This window comes from Tachysurus fulvidraco, chromosome 20, assembly GCF_022655615.1.
Source record: "Tachysurus fulvidraco isolate hzauxx_2018 chromosome 20, HZAU_PFXX_2.0, whole genome shotgun sequence".
NCBI lineage: Eukaryota > Metazoa > Chordata > Actinopteri > Siluriformes > Bagridae > Tachysurus > Tachysurus fulvidraco.
In genome coordinates, this window is record NC_062537.1 from 1,588,999 (window position 1) to 1,607,083 (window position 18,085).

The 18,085-nt window shown below is 42.8% G+C and overlaps 1 protein-coding gene across 1 annotated transcript; it reads right to left on the minus strand.

Moving 5' to 3' along the window:
• Positions 1-12,308: 12,308 nt before the first annotated feature.
• Positions 12,309-16,157, minus strand: LOC125139762 (CD209 antigen-like protein C). The gene is made up of 5 exons (XM_047805097.1): positions 15,992-16,157; positions 15,178-15,396; positions 14,209-14,333; positions 13,970-14,076; positions 12,309-13,082 (listed from the first exon to the last, which is right to left on the minus strand). The coding sequence occupies exons 1-5, from the start codon at positions 16,155-16,157 to the stop codon at positions 12,962-12,964; spliced, it is 738 nt and encodes a 245-aa protein (XP_047661053.1). The 3' UTR covers positions 12,309-12,961.
• Positions 16,158-18,085: the final 1,928 nt, after the last annotated feature.

The window sequence follows — 18,085 nt, forward strand, 5'->3', positions numbered from 1 at the left end:
CACAACTGAGGTGTTTGGGGTCAAAGTGCAGGGGCAGCTATGATACAGTACCCCTGAAGCAGAGAGAGTTAAGGGCTTTGCTCGATTTCCCACCATATCGTACAGTATCAACAACCCAAAATCTTAAAGATTTGAGCCAGATTATTTGAGTAGTGGTTGACTAATCTGGCTCTGTTCACTGTATCTGCTGTGTGCTTTGTGTCTCTGCCATGTTGGAAGGTGAACCTTCTTCCCATGGACTACTTTCTGACTGAGGGTAGCAGGTTTTCCTCAAGAATCGGACACTATTTTTTACTATAAGTGCTTTAGATCCTGCTGCAGAGAAACACCACCACTACAGGATCTTACCACCTCCATGCTTTTCTGGAGGAATGGTGTTATTTGGATGGTGAACTGTATTGGCTTTTTTCAGACATACCATTCTTGGTAACACCATAGTGGTGTTGAGGCCAAATAGTTCTATTCAATTCAATTAAGATGTATTTGTATAGTGCTTTTAACGATTGACATTGTCTCAAAGCAGCTTTACAGAACAAACATAAAACAAAGGGTTTAATATAAAGATTAATACAGTATAAAGATTAATATAATACAAAAATTCAAGATTAATATTAAATATATTTAAATGTGTATGTTTTTATCCCCAGTGAGCAAATCTGAGGCGACTCAGGAGACAGTGGAAAAACTCTTGAGAAGAAACCTTGAGAGGAACCAGACTCAAGGGGAACCTCAGACCATTACACCGTTTTTCCACTTGGCCTCAGAATCTTCAGGGTGCATTTTGGCAGAACTCTGGGACTCATGACTGAGAACTCAGTCATGGCCAGAGGTGTCAAGTAAGGAAGTACAAATACGTCGTTACTTTACTTAAGTAGAAATTTTGAGTATCTATACTTTGATGGAGTAATTATTTTTTAGCATACTTTTTACTTCCTTACATTTTCACACAATTACTTGTACTTTCTACCCCTTACATTTTAAAAATAGCCTCGTTACTAATATTTCATTTTCATTAAAAAAAAACCTATCAAGATAAATCGCACCATCTACATCAGAAACCACTTAGACTGTCAGGCCGAGAATCACATCAGTGAGGGCTCCCAAACATCTGAGGAAAAGGACTTCTTTTCCTGCTTGAAGAAGACCAGCCCTCTTGATTCGAACCAGCAGTTGGATGCGTACCTTGGGGTGCCCAGGAGACACAGTAAAACTGTACTGAAGTTCTTCCCAGCTGTGTCCCAGCTATGGCTTAAGCTTAATACGCCACTCCCGGCCTCCGCATCCTGTGAAAGACTCTTCGGTGTTGCAAGGCTGATCTTCAGGCCAAGAAGAGCACGCATTGGCTCAAAGAACCTTGAAAACCAGCTTCTTATGCGGCTGAACAAAGGATGTTCTGTGCTTCCCTGTTGTTATTTACTCTGTTGTTGTTTGGTTGTGTTTGCTTCCATAAAGGTCATTGATGAGATGCCTCTGAAGTTTGACTTTTTGCACCGTTACAATACTTATAGCCAACTAGTCATATCTTCTGCTCCATGAAGCACAGCTCAGTAGCACACATACTGTATACTGTGTGTAATGTATTTGCATTGTACTAAAATGCAATTACTCGAGTAAAAAGCTTGAGTTGATACTTCGACTTCTACAGAAGTATTTTTAAACCCTAGTATCTATACTTCTACCTGAGTAATGAATGTGAATACTTTTGACACCACTGGTCGTGACTACATGTGGCCTTTCTTGAGGAGGGGACGCTCTTCCATCCAGTTTGGTGGGCCATCCTGATCCAGTTGTATCAAAAACCTTTCATTTCATAACAATAGACTTTTCTGTGCTTCTAGGGATTGCTAAAGCCTTTACATTTTTTTGTATCCATCTCCTGACCTGTGCCTGTCCACAATTTTATCCCAGAGACAGTGCCTTGCTACCCATAGTTTCAGCTTCAGTTTCACAACCATGACCTTATATGCTCCATGAATAGCTCTTGGAATGGCTTGGTGTGCCTATGAGACGATGATTAGCTACACCTGATTGAGTTTGAGTCATTACAGGGAAGCAGTCCATTATCCAACTCAGTGATTCTGTTTTTTTTTATTTGTTGTTTGTTCCTGACCTGTTGCCGTTATATCGTTCACATGGATGTTATAAGCAGCACTGAGTAAATACAGCTGGAAAAATAAAGTTGTGGCTTTCTTCATTTCATTGATTATTTTGAAGGGGGTGAGTCTTAGGCAGGGGGCAAGGTGGCTTAGTGGTTAGCACATTCGCCTCACACCTCCAGGGTCGGGGTTCGATTCCTGCCTTCGCCTTGTGTGTGCGCGCGGAGTTTGCATGCTCTCCCCGTGCCTCGGGGGTTTCCTCCGGGTACTCCGGTTTCCTCCCCCAGGTCCAAAGACATGCATGGTAGGTTGATTGGCATCTCTGAAAAATTGTGTGTGAGTGAATGAGAGTGTGTGTGTGCCCTGTGATGGGTTGGCACTCCGTCCTCGATGCCCGATGACGCCTGAGATAGGCACAGGCTCCCCGTGACCCGAGAAGTTCGGATAAAGCGGTAGAAAATGAGTGAGAGTGAGTGAGTAATTCTGAACTTACCGCTAGAATTTGGTTTCATAATGCATACAAACTTTCATTGATATTTATATGAGATGAAAGGGTCTTGCAGAGACTAGTGTATTCTCATGAAAATATTTCCCTGGCTTTGCATATGAAAAATCAATTGATGGATATCTTCCTGTGAGCAAAGCAACATAACAACATTTATTATCTTGTGGAAATTGCCTTTGTTTATTTTCATATGGAAAGTTTCTTTGGTGTATACTGTATCTGCCTGATGAACACACACACAACACACACACCAACACTCATATTCAACTGAACGTCTCTGTATATTTAATTCAATAGTGTATTGTATTGGGGGGATGCGTGGTGGCTTAGTGGTTAGTACGTTCGCCTCACACCTCCAGGGTTGGGGGTTCGATTCCCGCCTCCGCCTTGTGTGTGTGGAGTTTGCATGTTCTCCCCGTGCCTCAGGGGTTTCCTCCGGGTTCTCCGGTTTCCTCCCGTGGTCCAAAGACATGCATGATAGGTTGATTGGCATGTGTGTGAATGAGAGTGTGTGTGTGTGCCCTGTGATGGGTTGGCACTCCGTCCAGGGTGTACCCTGCCTCGAAGCCCGATGACACCTGACATAGGCACAGGCTCCCCGTGACCCAAGTAGTTTGGATAAGTGGTAGAAAATGAGTGAGTGATTATTTTGAACCGTGCAATTGTACTTGTTCTTGTTGTTTTATGTACTGAAGGGACCAAGCAACCGTGACTTCTCATGGAAATATCTACCTTGTTCCGCATATGGAAATTTTCACTTGATGTGTATCTGTCTGTCAATAATGGGACCAAACATCCATGACTTCCTTGACATCCTTGATTTTTTTGTTATCTGTTCCTGAAGTTTAATATACTATTTTAAAATACAGTTTAAAATATACCTGTATTGCAGGGGTATTACTACGATCTAGCATTAATTTAGACACTATAAAATATATACACGTCTAAAGAAACTTTCTGATCTGACTGTACAGCTGTACTTACTAGAATTATATATTTATTTGCTTTCCAATGAAGTCTATTAAAGGTCTATCTTTTTTTTTTGTAATTACATATGCTTTCTGTTTGTTTAAATAATATGGATAAGACGTGTAATAAAAGAGATTGAAACACAATGTCCATTTTAGACATTTAAATATTTTCCTTAAATGATGAATTATAATGAGTGATGATCTGACTACTGGTCACCAATAAGAAAACTCTCAAACGCAAGGCCAGGTAACTGCGACAGTATCCGACCGAGCGGTGCTCTTTGACTCTATCCCGGTTGTCCAGTGTTTGTGGACCAGAAGGTTTTGTGAGTACTTTACAGACATGTTTCTGTATTTTCCTTAATCTACTTTGCATTACAGATTCAATTTGTGATGCTAAATGATGGGAGGTAAAGTGTTAGTGTAGTATCAGGTCTGTTGAAGGTTATTGAAACAGAGAAAGGATCCAAGAGAAATGTAATTTATTTTAAAGGGGATTTGAAAACCATTTGTTTGTTCTTTTCTTCCATCCATCCATCCATCCATCCATCCATCCATCCATCCATCCATCCATCCATCCATCCATCCATCCATCCATCCATCCATCCATCCATCTTCTACCGCTTATCCGGGGCCGGGTCGTGGGGGCAGCAGTCTAAGCAGGGATGCCCAGACTTCCCTCTCCCCAGACACTTCCTCGAGCTCTTCCGGGGGAATACTGAGGCGTTCCCAGGCCAGCTGAGAGACATAGTCCCTCCAGCGTGTCCTAGGTCTTCCTCGGGGCCTCCTCCTTGTTGGACATGCCCGGAACACCTCCCCAGGAAGGCATCCAGGGGGCATTCGGAACAGATGCCCGAGCCACCTCAGCTGACTCCTCTCGATGTGGAGGAGCAGCGGCTCTACTCTGAGCTCCTCCCGAGTGACCGAGCTCCTCACCCTATCTCTAAGGGAGCGCCCAGCCACCCCGAGGAGGAAACTCATTTCGGCCGCCTGTATCCGGGATCTTGTCATTTCGGTCATGACCCAAAGCTCATGACCATAGGTGAGGGTAGGAACGTAGATCGACGGGTAAATAGAGAGCTTCGCCTTGAGGCTCAGCTCTTTCTTCACCACAACAGACCGGTATATCGACCGCATCACTGCAGAAGATACACTGATCCGCCTGTCGATCTCCCGCTCCATCCTTCCCTCACTCGTGAACAAGACCCCAAGATACTTAAACTCTTCCACTTGAGGCAGGAGCTCTCCACCAACCTGAAGGGGGCAAGCCACCCTTTTCCGACTGAGAACCATGGCCTCGGACTTGGAGGTGCTGATTCTCATCCCCACCGCTGCACACTCGGCTGCAAACCGTCCCAGAGCACGCTGAAGGTCCTGATTTGAGGAAGCCAACAGGACAACATCATCTGCAAAAAGCAGAGACGAAATCCTGTGGTCCCCAAACCGGACTCCCTCCTGCCCCCAACTGCTCCTAGAAATCCTGTCCATATAAATAATGAACAGGACCGGTGACAAAGGGCAGCTCTGTCGGAGTCCAACATGCACCGGGAACACACACACACAGACACACTGATCCACCTCATACATGACCACAAACACACAGATCCAACTCATACATACATGACCACACACACACACACACACACACACACACACACACACACACACACACACACACACACACACACACACACACACACACACACACACACACACACACAGAGATCCAACTCATACATACATGACCACACACAGACACACACTGATCCACCTCATACATGCATGACCACACACACACACACACACACACACACACACACACACACACACACACACACACACACACACACACACACACACACAGATCCAACTCATACATACATGACCACACACAGACACACAGATACATACTGATCCACCTCATACATGACCACACACACACATATCCAACTCATTCATGCATGACCACACACACACACACACACACACACACACACACACACACACACACACACACACACACACACACACACACACACACACACACACACACAGATCCAACTCATACATACATGACCATACACACACAGACACACATAGATCCACCTCATACATGACCACACACACACACACACAGAGATCCAACTCATACATGCATAAGTACACACACACACACACACACACACACACACACACACACACACACACACACACACACACACACACACACACACACACACACACACACACACACACACATGTTGCACACACAGAAGAGACAGAGACTTCTGGTGGCTCATATATTATTTTATTGCTGTAAAAACACATAAACAAAGATAGACATTAGTTATCTTTCAACTGTTTATCGATGACTGCCAGAGTGGCTTCTTCATATATAAATGAAGCTCTATGTCCTCAAACTCACTATCACCCTCTAGCGTCACCCGCCAACGTCTACAGGTCTAAGTGATGTTCAAGTTCGCATCATTGCACAGTATTATATACAAATATATTTGCATATACATTTAACACAAGAACCATATTTAACAAATAATAACTAATAATACTAATGAGAAACAACGCATACATGACTACTTGAATCCATATCACTACACACACACACACACACACACACACACACACACACACACACACACAGTTCCACCTCATACATGACCACACACACACAGATCCAACTCATACATGCATGAGTACACACACACACACACACACACACACACACACACACACACACACACACACACACAGATCCAACTCATACATACATGAACACACACACACACACACACACACACACACACACACACACACACACACACACACACACACACACACTCACACACACACACAGAGAACCACAACAAACATCACCACACACACACACACACACACACACACACACACACACACACACACACACACACACACACACACACACACACACACACACAAACAGAGCCAACTCATACATAAATGACCACACACACACAGACACACACAGATCCACCTCATACATAACCACACACACACACACACAGATCCAACTCATACATACATGAGTACACACACACACACACACACACACACACACACACACACACACACACACACACACACACACACACACACACACACACAGAAACACACACTGTTCCAGCTCATACATGGGTATATATACACACAGCACACAGAAAGGTAAAGACAGACCACTCAGTAAAGGGGAATGTGGTAGCTTAGTGGTTAAGGTGTTGGGCTACTGATCGGAAGGTCATGAGTTCGAACCCCACGTTCACCAAGGTGTCACTGCTGGGCCCTTGAGCAAGGCCCTTAACCCTCAGTTGCAAGTCACTGTGGATAAGGGTGTCTGCTAAATGCCGTAAATGTACGACTGGCAGCTTTAATTGAGCTGCAGCCACACTCCTGACTCGTGTGTGCAGAGTAGGTGAGATGAACTGGGAAAGCAGGCAGTGGGTCAAACCACTGTGAGGAAGGGGAGGGGGGACTGTTTCTAAATGCAGTTTTGCTTTTTTTTTCACTTATGCAAGTAATTAGGTATACATACATATATTATTCACAATAGAGAGTGTAATATTTAAAAAAAGGGGGGGGTGTGTGGAAGCCCTCGGATGGAGGAACGTAACGTTAAACGCAAGTAAAGTTAGTGGGATTAAACATGAAGGCAGCGAACGGCGCAAAACGAAAATGGCCAATGTGAAGACGCCAAAAGCCTTGCTTAGGCCATCATCACTGACAAAAATTTTTTATTTTCCCTGCATCATTGCTCACGTGCACCAAGCATTTTGAAACTGACGATGACACCACATGAAATGGCTTTCATTAAACGTTAGTGTAAAACACTGACTAGACAGCGATTTTCTTAAATGTACTAACACCGTTAAGCACATGTTGTTATATTAAAACCCGCTAACGTCATTTTACCGTTTTTGTCATGAGCAACGAACCACCGCAGGAGAGTCGCCCTAGAGACGCGTCTCCGGAGTACTAGCACGCTTCCGCACTACACTTCCCATCAGCCACCTCGCCTCCTGATTACACCACCACCTGTTTCTCATTTCCCATTCACATAAATACCACGCTTCTACTCCATACTGGTGCGAGGTCTCAACTTGTATTTTCTGCAGTCATTCTGAGCGTTTCCTGTGTTCTGTTTTCCGGTTATTACTTCTGCTCTCGCTTCCTGACTTTCTGATTGTTTGCCGCCTTCCCCGACCTTTTGCCTGTCCCCGATTCTGATTCTGCTCTCTGTCTGATATCGTGTTTTGCCGGTTCTGACCCCTGCCTGTTTGACTCCGACCTGTGTTTATATTTAATAAACTCTGCTGCAAATGGATCCCCAGCCGTATGCCTCCTCATCATTACAGGAGACCTCGCCAATCGAGGATCCAGCAGCCGTCGCTCAGCTCGCCACTCAGATCAGCGGCCAGGCCCAGCAGCTCGCCGGTCATCACCAGCAACTGACACGCCTCACTCAGCTCACACAGGAGCTTGCCGCGGCTCTACAAGGGCTACAAGGAGCCGCCGCCGCACCGATTCCCCCAACACCAGCATTGGCTCCCCATGCCGTGCTGTATCCCGCTCCTGCTGCCACCGGACCCCGTCTCGCCTTCCCGGAAAAGTTTAGTGGTGAACCCGGAGGGTGCCGGGGCTTTCTGATGCAGTGCTCGCTGTTCGTTGCGCAGCAACCAACCCTGTACGCTACAGAAGACAGCCGTATAGCCTTTGTCTGCTCCCTGCTCACGGGTAAGGCATTGGATTGGGCCACCGCGGTGTGGGGAGAGGACGCCTTCCCCTCGTTCGCGGCATTCCTCCCCCAGTTTCGTACGGTCTTTGACCACTCCGCCTCTGGGGAGAGCGCGGAGGAGCGCCTGCTGGCCGTGTCGCAGGGCGATCGCACCGCGGCAGACTATGCTCTAGCGTTTCGCACTCTCGCCGCCGAAGCAGGCTGGGAGGAACGCCCACTGCGTCTGATCTACCGCAAGGGTTTAAATCCAAACCTCCAAGCTGAACTGGCCTGTCGGGGTGAGGGACGGAGACTGTCCGAGTTCATGGATCTCCCCATCCAAATGGATAATCTCATGCGCTCCCGGCGAGCCCGAACCCCTCCGCGCACCGTCACACGCCCTGCACACGCCGAATACCCCGAGCCCATGCAGGTCGACTACACACACCTCACGCCGGAGGAACGAGAGCGCTGCTTCCGCCTCCGCCTCTACTGCGGAGAACTGGGTCGACGGAACCTGCTGAACCGACCGGGTCGACGGAACCTGCCGAACCGACTGGGTTGACGGAATCGACCGGGTCGACGGAACCGACCGGGTCGACGGAACCTGCCGAACCGACCGGGTCGACGGAACCGACCGGGTCGACGGAACCTGCCGAACCGACCGAGTCGACGGAACAGAGCACCACCCTGGCTGCCAACTCCGTTATGGTCCCTGGCTCGGGCTGCAGCACCACCCTGGTCTCCAGTCCTACTCTGGTCTCTGGCTCCGCCTCCAGCACCACCCTGGTCTCCGGTCCTGCTCTGGTCTCTGGCTCTGCCCCCAGCACCACCCTGGTCTCCGGTCCCGCTCTGGTCTCTGGCTCCGCCTCCAGCACCACCCTGGTTTCCGGTCCTGCTCTGGTCTCCGGCTCCGCCTCCGGCACCGCCCTGGCCTCCTGCTCTGCCGGAGCCACCCTGGCCACCTGCTATGCCGGCTCCGCCCTGGCCACCTGCTCTGCCGGCTCCGCCCTGGCCTCCTGTTCTCCCGGCGCCGCCTTGGCCTCCTGCTCTGCCGGCTCTCCCCTGGCCTCCTGTTCTCCCGGCGCCGCCTTGGCCTCCTGCTCTGGCGGGGCCACCCTGGCCTCCTGCTCTGCCGACGCCGCCCTGGCCTCCTGCTCGGCTGGCGCCACCACTACACGAACCCGACCCGCCCTCCCACCCTGGTTGCGCCTTCGCTCCACCCTCCTGGACTGGGTTTTGTGGACTTGGGAGCATCTGGAGGGGGGGGGGGTAATGAGTGCGTCTGTGTTTTCCTTTTTGTCTGTCTGCTGCCTTGCCCTGTTAATTGTTTGCTCCGCCCCCTCATTGCTTATCATGGGCACTAATTGCATTCCATCTCTTCTCCAGGTGTTTTGTCTTTGTCTCTGATTATCTCTGCTTTGTGATTTGTTCCTGTTTACTACATTTACTCTGTCTGTTCACTTCCCTGGTGTTGGTCACTGTTGGTGTTTGGTTTATGCTGTTCTCTGCTCCTGTTCTCTGTTCCTGTTCTCTGTTCCTGTTAAGTGTTCTGACCTGTTTTCCCGCCTGTTTATGTTTTGTTCCGTGTTCTACCTTGTGTTGTCTGCCTGTTCATCTGTGTTTTGTTCATCAAACGGATAACTGCATTTGGATCCCCACTCGCCTTTTGTCTCACCGTGTCACATCGTGACAGTTTTACAGTTGCTACACTAACTAAGACTGTTAAAGACTAACATTTTATAAATCGGTAAATGTGGTTCTCAACCTTTAAACCGAATATTCCTGACAGAAATGTTCTCTCTCACACCCCTTCACCGTCCGCAAATGAAAAAAAAAAACGACGATCGACTGCATAAGACCCCAATTAACGTTAAAACTTGGTTTAAATAATGATGCGTTTCATACCTTTTAAACCGAATATCCCAATCCCACAGAGTTTTCTTCTGGGTGTTAGGTTCACTGCCTCGGTAGGTGTCATGAAGACAATTTCCCGCTCCTCGTTGAGCGCGAAAAAAAAAAGTAACTCAAAATTAGTGTATGCTCCTGACTTCTTGAAATGACGTCCCCCACAGAGCTTTTTCAGCACTGCAAGTGTTAAAATAACACACAAATCGACACCCATTCACTCGGAATAATTTACACTGGGAATTTAACTCAAATTAACACTACAGATTTTGCTGTGATGTTTGCATTCATTTACTGGCTATACTGAAATAGTCGTACATTCATAATCGTGCACAATTAATTCATTTTTACTGAATAAAGTAATCATATGTGTCTTCACTGAACAATCAGTTCTCTAAACTACCAAATGTCTCGCTTTAACAAAGGTTCTCAAAGGTCCAAGTGCACACTCTTACAGCAAATACACTGTGTATACACACTTTTATACACAGTGTACACACTTTTATTATCATGTATTATATACAGTACTTACGGACCGCTTTATGCTTGTGGTTGATAAATGAGTCAAAAGTCCATGTACAGTAATGAGCTTGAATAATTACTGACAGTATGGTGTGATTCAGTCTATATTCAGTATTTTATTCCTCTTATATTTCAGCAGTTTGTCATCAACACTGTTTGCCAGATACAAACTAGTTCAACTAAAGGTTTGTCAATATCGATGATTCGACTTTTAGCTAATAACTATTTTTCATATAAGAGGCAGGTTGCTCTAGAGATAAACTGATTGTGAAAATGTTCATGAAGCAGATCTTGATAAAAAGATATGTCCGTTACACTGCTCTGAGATCAGTTTGATCGTATTACACCCACGATTATGGCTGTAGGAAACTGTTCTGGGGTTAGCAGAAACCAAAATAATATTACTAATGCTAATAAAATCATTAGAAATAATATGTAGGCTGTATAAGTACATTATCAGGACTCGATTAGGAAACATGGTACAACACTTATTTTTTTTTTATGTTGCATCAATGTTTTTCAAGGGTAACAGTTGACATCTTATCTACACTTCTGTTTTCTTCACGTCATCACTCGTAGAAGCCACAGCGCTTCAGTTCCCTTTATAATTGCAGCATGTTCATTTAATCTCAAAGACACACTCAGTAAGGAAGTACAGTGGTACAGTAGTGCTCTCAGAGATTTAGAGAAGAGTTTAACTGTTTTATTTATGGATGGAGGAGACGCAGACGTGACGGGGGGGTCATCTATATATACAACCACAGACGATTTTGAAGGCAGCGACACTGAGACCGTGTACTTCAGCACAAAGGGTCACTGACAATTTCAGCACACAGGTAGAGACGATTTAAACTGGTTCTAATAAACACACATGAGGTGAGAGGAAGGGAGTGAGAAGGGATTGTTTTTTAAAATTCAATTTCTTCTGTTTATTTTGCATTTTAATTCTAATTAAATGCTGTACCATGTAGTTTGTTTGCTCATGTAAATGTTTGATTAGATGACATGAGACGTGAAAAAAAAAGCCCTCTTACAAGAGCCACTGGGAAATCCAGCATGATGACAAAAACTCAAAATAATCGAACGCTTCCTTTTAAAACCCTAATTTTCTCACAATTATTTGGTGGTTTTTAAAAATTTCCTGGACTTAGGCGTGTGAAGGTTTGTTTGTTGAGAACAAAACCTCAACTGCTGTAATGAACTGAAATGAACGGAAATGAACAAAACATGATGTATTATTAATGTTGAATGTCTTATCTTGCCCTAAATAACTACAAGCAGGTATCAGATAAAGACTGGACACTAGAGACTAGCAAATATACAGTTTTAATAAGATTGAATTTTTTCCTTCTTTCTGTGATGGATCTATTCAGATTGCTGAGATTTTATTTTATTTTATTATTATTTATTTATTTGTTTATTTTTTAAATTTCTGTACATAAAAATTCTAAGAAAAAAACAACAACATGAATTAATGAACTCGTTATTTGAATTATTTTATTGTTTGTTATTACAGAAAAATAGAATGACAGGAAAAAAAAATAGCAAATAATCACCACTTATTTTTATTATGTTATTCACGAGTATGTAAATAAAACCATTCACCATCGGCACATGTGCGAATTGAAAAAGGATGTTTTGTACTGTGTATACACTGTATTTTGCTGTGAAATTCCCCAACATACATTTAAACCTACATATGAGTTTAGATTTATTCAGCACACTGAATGCAAACACACAAAAAACAAACAAACAAAAAAAACATACATTAGAATTACATTAGAAATATAACCAGTGGTAAAGTTTTCAGAGTGATTTTTTTTAAGTTAGTGTCTGAATTATGAAGGCCAAAATATTTGATTTATTTCTGTAATTTTCTGTATGTTGAGAGAATATGGACTCAACTCTATATTATAAAATCTTCATTGGGTGCTGGTCATTATTTAGTTAAAATATTCAGTATATATTATATTTTATTTCATTCAAATAAATTTTATTCCATTTAAATGTTACATTTGACCCATACATTTAATCATAATGTCTGTTTTTCACATATAAATTCATTCTGAACTGGATCTGACTGGATTTTTCGTTAATCGAAGGAGATTATGTAGTTGTTATTGATTATATAATTTGGTTACAGTTGCTATATGTGTAATTGTAAGTAATGACAGTGTAATGTTACTATCTGAGAAATTTATTCACAGACCCAGTAGTACAATTCGTTGCAAGGTCTGTCATACCATCCGATACTTCCACCATACCCACTAACAACACAGTCATCCAAACCTGTAAAGCCATTTCCACTTGACCAGTACCTGGAACAACACAAAATTCAAATTTTATTTGTTACATACACAGACATACAGTAAAATGCTTTAAGTTTTCACATATCCCAGGTTATTATGAGCCTGGGGTCAGAGCTAGAGGTCTTCACGGGTCCACTTAGATCCGAAAACCCGAGGCCCGACCCGAGACCCGAGCGGGTTCGGGTCTAAAAGTTTCACGTGTGCCTCGGACACGGGTCGGGGATAATAATAGCGGCATCGGGTCTCGGGTAATTTAAAATAAATGTGTTTTTACCGAACGGACCCGAGAAGACCCGAACTACTGTATCTCGTGTGTGTGCATCGACTCGAGTCCTTTTCCAACCTCTCCTCTGTTTGCCAAGCTTGCCAAGTGTGGCTGGTGGTAAACAGACCTGTCAATCAATTTTGAATCCACTCTGTAGTGGTTACTTTAGTGTAGAGTTATGCAACATTCAGGTCCAGTCGGGTTAAAAAAAAATTGCCGTCATGTCGGGTCGAACTCGGGACTAATTTTTTCGGGTTTGTCTCGGGTCGGGTCTTTATTAAAAAAAAAAATTACGCATGTCAGGTTCGGATAAAAAGTGCTTCGGGTCAAGTACATTTCTTTAGACCCGAGAAGACCTCTAGTCAGAGCGCAGGGTCAGCCATAGTACAGCCCCCCTGGAGCAGGTGAGGTTAAGGGCCTTGCTCAAGGACCCAACGTTGATGTCGCAGCAGCTTGTGGGCTTGAACCCCAACCTTCTGATCAGTAACCCGAAGCCTTAACCACTGAACCATCACGTCCTCATCAGAAAAGGTCAAATGCATCAGATACACTAAGCAAAAAAAATTTTTTTCCAAAGAATAATGTACCATCCAGTGTAGTGTAAAATAAATATAAACCTATAAATTCTTACGAAGTGGTCAGTGGAGTTCCATCCACCCATTTATAAGTGCCTTCTTTTTCTTGGTCACTCAGCCCAATATAATTTCCACGGTTCTTTTTGAGCGCTTCCACAAAAGTCTGTTGAGTTGACAGAAACCTGATCATCACAATGCAATCTGGAAACTCAATGTACTCGATTTATTTCTTAAATATTCACACTCATGCAGTCTCGTATTATAACTAAAACAATGCCGAACTGTGCATATGTACCTGTTCCTCTTTGCTGTTTATGATCACCAGGTCTACTCCTCTTTTTCTGCAGTCCTCTTTGCTCTCAGTCCAGTTCTTCATCTGGGTTGAGATATAGTAAAATTTGGACTGAAACAAAGTCCATCCTGAGAGGGATTCAATGAATAAATGAATACATGAATACATTCAGAAGAAGAAATTTAACGTTTAAAGTTTGGAACCCAATTAACTTCTTGTTGTGTTGCCTGTGAGATGGAAATACAGTAGGAAGCTGTTTGGAATTATTTGCTAAGCCCTCACGAGCTGATGGTTAAGGTGTTGGACTTCTGATCAGAAGGTCATGAGTTACAATCCTCAGATCCACCAAGCTGCCACTGCTGGGCTCCCTAGATGTATTTTAAACCAATTAAGTGTTAAATGTAAAGTCTTAATTTAAATATTAAACTCTTTTTTGACTATATAAATAGTTGACTGTGAATTTTGCTTGTATTCAGTTTAATGCCTAAATGTTATTAATGCAATGCAGTCACTTTTACCGATGCTGCTACGGATTGTTTTGAAACTAGCTCAAAAATGGCAGCCAGGTGTAAAACTGGCAATAATTTATCTTTATCTATCTGTTGAAATGTGATACAGATGTACTGCCCATTAAGTCCTCAAGTGGACTTATAAACTGCAAGGTCTGTTTGCGCGGGTTCACTTTCAGTCGTATAGATTTATTCTGTTTTCTACATTGCACATGTTTATTTTGTACATTGACCTGTAAGGGAACGGTTTGACGGTGGATAACGGCGATACATTGGAAAATTAAGAAGAATGATTCTATCTGTAACTGAAGTCCTGGACAGACTATTGAAAGGTAAAGCGACAAACTATATAAGGTAATAATTTGTAAATGTCAACAAAGCTGCATGGAAAGTGCATTTGAATATTGTATGCCATCAGACTTCACGGATCAGTTCTAGTCATATAATGTTTCATTTTACTCACCCAAACTGGTCAATTTCATCTGCAATGAATCTTTCTGTTTCTGTAACTGGTATTTCTCTATTGTCTGGTTGTCGTATCTGATCTGTAACTGGTATTTCTCTATTGTCTGGTTCCTCAGTATGACTGACAGCACTATTATGCCGATCAGCAGGAGAACACACAGCATCCCCACACACACTGCAGTCACTGTGTAACATCTTTTCCAGGTAGAGTTGTTTCCTGCAAAAGAATGACTGCATTCACCACCAGTAGAGTCAAACTCAGAAGAAATTGTAACGTGGTTATGTGACTGACTTGTGGTTGTCGATGCTTGGAATAATAATAATAATGGAACTGGTTCAAGAATTATTTTTTCTGCTCCAGGTTAAAGTTAAGTATTAAACTTACAAAAAAAATTTTCTTTTGTCCCAAATAAATTTCAATTTAACCCTTTGTGACTCGATTTTTGCGTTTGAGTTTTAACCAGTTTGAGATGTTTTCACCCTTATTTTGTTTTTGAAATTTCTACAAGACAGATAAATCCAAAGTGGATTTATTTATTTATTTACTTATTTATTTATTTAAATCTCTAGAAACATTTGCTTTTGGAAACAATTTCATCAGTATAACATGTATGCATTTTTCAAGCTTTGTTTTATACATATATATATATAATTTTTTTTCTTTCTTTGTTGTTCTGTAGACTATCATTTGAAAGTTCGACCTAAATGGCATTTCCATATTTGAAAGAGAATTTAAGATTTCATATGGATCACAAATAAATCTGCAGTTTACATTTTGTCATTAAGACATGCAAACTTTAAAACTTGCGTACCTGTTTGTTTAATTTGCGGATTCCTCGTCGGGGTGCTGTTCTCCCTTTCGGAGTTGGTATTGTGATATTTAAGGGCTTCGGCATTTGCAAAAATATTCACATACGCCTGCTCGGAACCGTGAAGCTCCATAATGTGGTTCACATCATCATAAATGTTCTCAGGCATTGCTGATGTAATGTAGACTCTTTAAAGCACTGCACTACGTCTCTGAGTGGATATGAGAACACAGATGTTACCGCTGCACCTTTAAACACAAGAACATGCAAAGTTTCACTGATGTATATCAATGGAAACAAATGGACCAACAAATACAGAGGTGACTTCCTTGAAAAATGTCTAAATTTAGACCAGTTGCACATTTTATTTTGGTGTAATAATTTGTGAGGTATCAACGTGAATGCCGGTGTGTATACAAAATTCCCGCAATCCATGAATTTTAGATATTGGTTGAATTGTGAGGGTAATTAGTGAATGAAATTGGGGGCATAGAAGCCTTTATTATAGCCACATACAGTATACATTACAACATAGTGGAATTCTTTTCTTCACATATCACAACTGAGGTGTTTGGGGTCAAAGCGCAGGGGCAGCTATGATACAGTACCCCTGAAGCAGAGAGAGTTAAGGGCCTTGCTCAATTTCCCACCATATCGTACAGTATCAACAACCCAAAATCTTAAACATTTGAGCCAGATTATTTGAGTAGTGGTTGACTAATCTGGCTCTGTTCACTGTATCTGCTGTGGGCTTTGTGTCTCTGCCATGTTGGAAGGTGAACCTTCTTCCCATGGACTACTTTTTCACTGAGGGTAGCAGGTTTTCCTCAAGAAACGGACACTATTTTTTACTATAAGTGCTTTAGATCCTGCTGCAGAGAAACACCACCACTACAGGATCTTACCACCTCCATGCTTTTCTGGAGGAATGGTGTTATTTGGATGGTGAACTGTATTGGCTGTTTTCAGACATACCATTCTTGGTAACACCATAGTGGTGTTGAGGCCAAATAGTTCTATTCAATTCAATTAAGATGTATTTGTATAGTGCTTTTAACGATTGACATTGTCTCAAAGCAGCTTTACAGAACAAACATAAAACAAAGGGTTTAATATAAAGATTAATACAGTATAAAGATTTATATTATACAAAAAAATCAAGATTAATATTAAATATATTTAAATGTGTATGTATTTATACCCAATGAGCAAATCTGAGGTGACTCAGGGGACACTGGTGAGGAAAAACTCTTGAGAAGAAATCTTGAGAAGAACCAGACTCAAGGGGAACCTCAGACCACTTGGCCTCAGAATCTTCAAGGTGCATTTTGGCAGAACTCAGTCATGGCCAGAGGTGTCAAGTAACGAAGTACAAATACTTCGTTACTTTACTTAAGTAGAAATTTTGAGTATCTATACTTTAATGGAGTAATTATTTTTAGCATACTTTTTACTTCCTTACATTTTCACACAATTACTTGTACTTTCTACTCCTTACATTTTAAAAATAGTCTCGTTATTAATATTTCATTAAAAAAAAAAAAAAATCGTGCCATCCGGATAGAGAGAATGTGATTGTGGTTGGATGAGAAGTATGCACATATACCATTCCGACACTCTATTGGTTTGTACGTGATCTATCGCACCTGCACATTACACAAATCACATCACATTTCAGTTACCCAAGTACAAAGATGTCTGTGGCAGAGGCTCAAAACGAAATGTCTCAACCAAGCACTAGCACCAGTGAGGAAGTTGGTAGCCAGGAAGACCAACCAGCCCTTATACATCCCTGGCCGTACCTGGAAGAATTTTTTTTAAATGGTTGAATGAAAAAAAAAAAAAAAACTCATTTTGCATGCGTTGTTGTCATGAACGTGAAACAGGTTAGATCCAAATGCTGGTTTATTAGGCAATATCCAAGACAGGCAAGGGTCACACATCAGGCAAACAACAACAAAGGAAATCCAAAAGCAGAAGTCAATAATTCAGGCGTAGGTCAGGACAGGCAGCAAATATTCACAAACACGGTCAAAAACAAGGCAATAGACAGAACAGGATAAAACGTTCAGTATGCAGACTGTGCTAACAATACCT

Coding starts and splice junctions, on each gene's coding strand:
- LOC125139762 (XM_047805097.1), bottom strand. CDS start 16,157: ATGCCTGAGAACATTTATGATGATGTGAACCACATTATGGAGCTTCAC. Junction 15,397..15,991: donor TCCGCAAATTAAACAAACAG/GTACGCAAGTTT, acceptor ATTCTTTTGCAG/GAAACAACTCTACCTGGAAA. Junction 14,334..15,177: donor GATGAAATTGACCAGTTTGG/GTGAGTAAAATG, acceptor AATCCCTCTCAG/GATGGACTTTGTTTCAGTCC.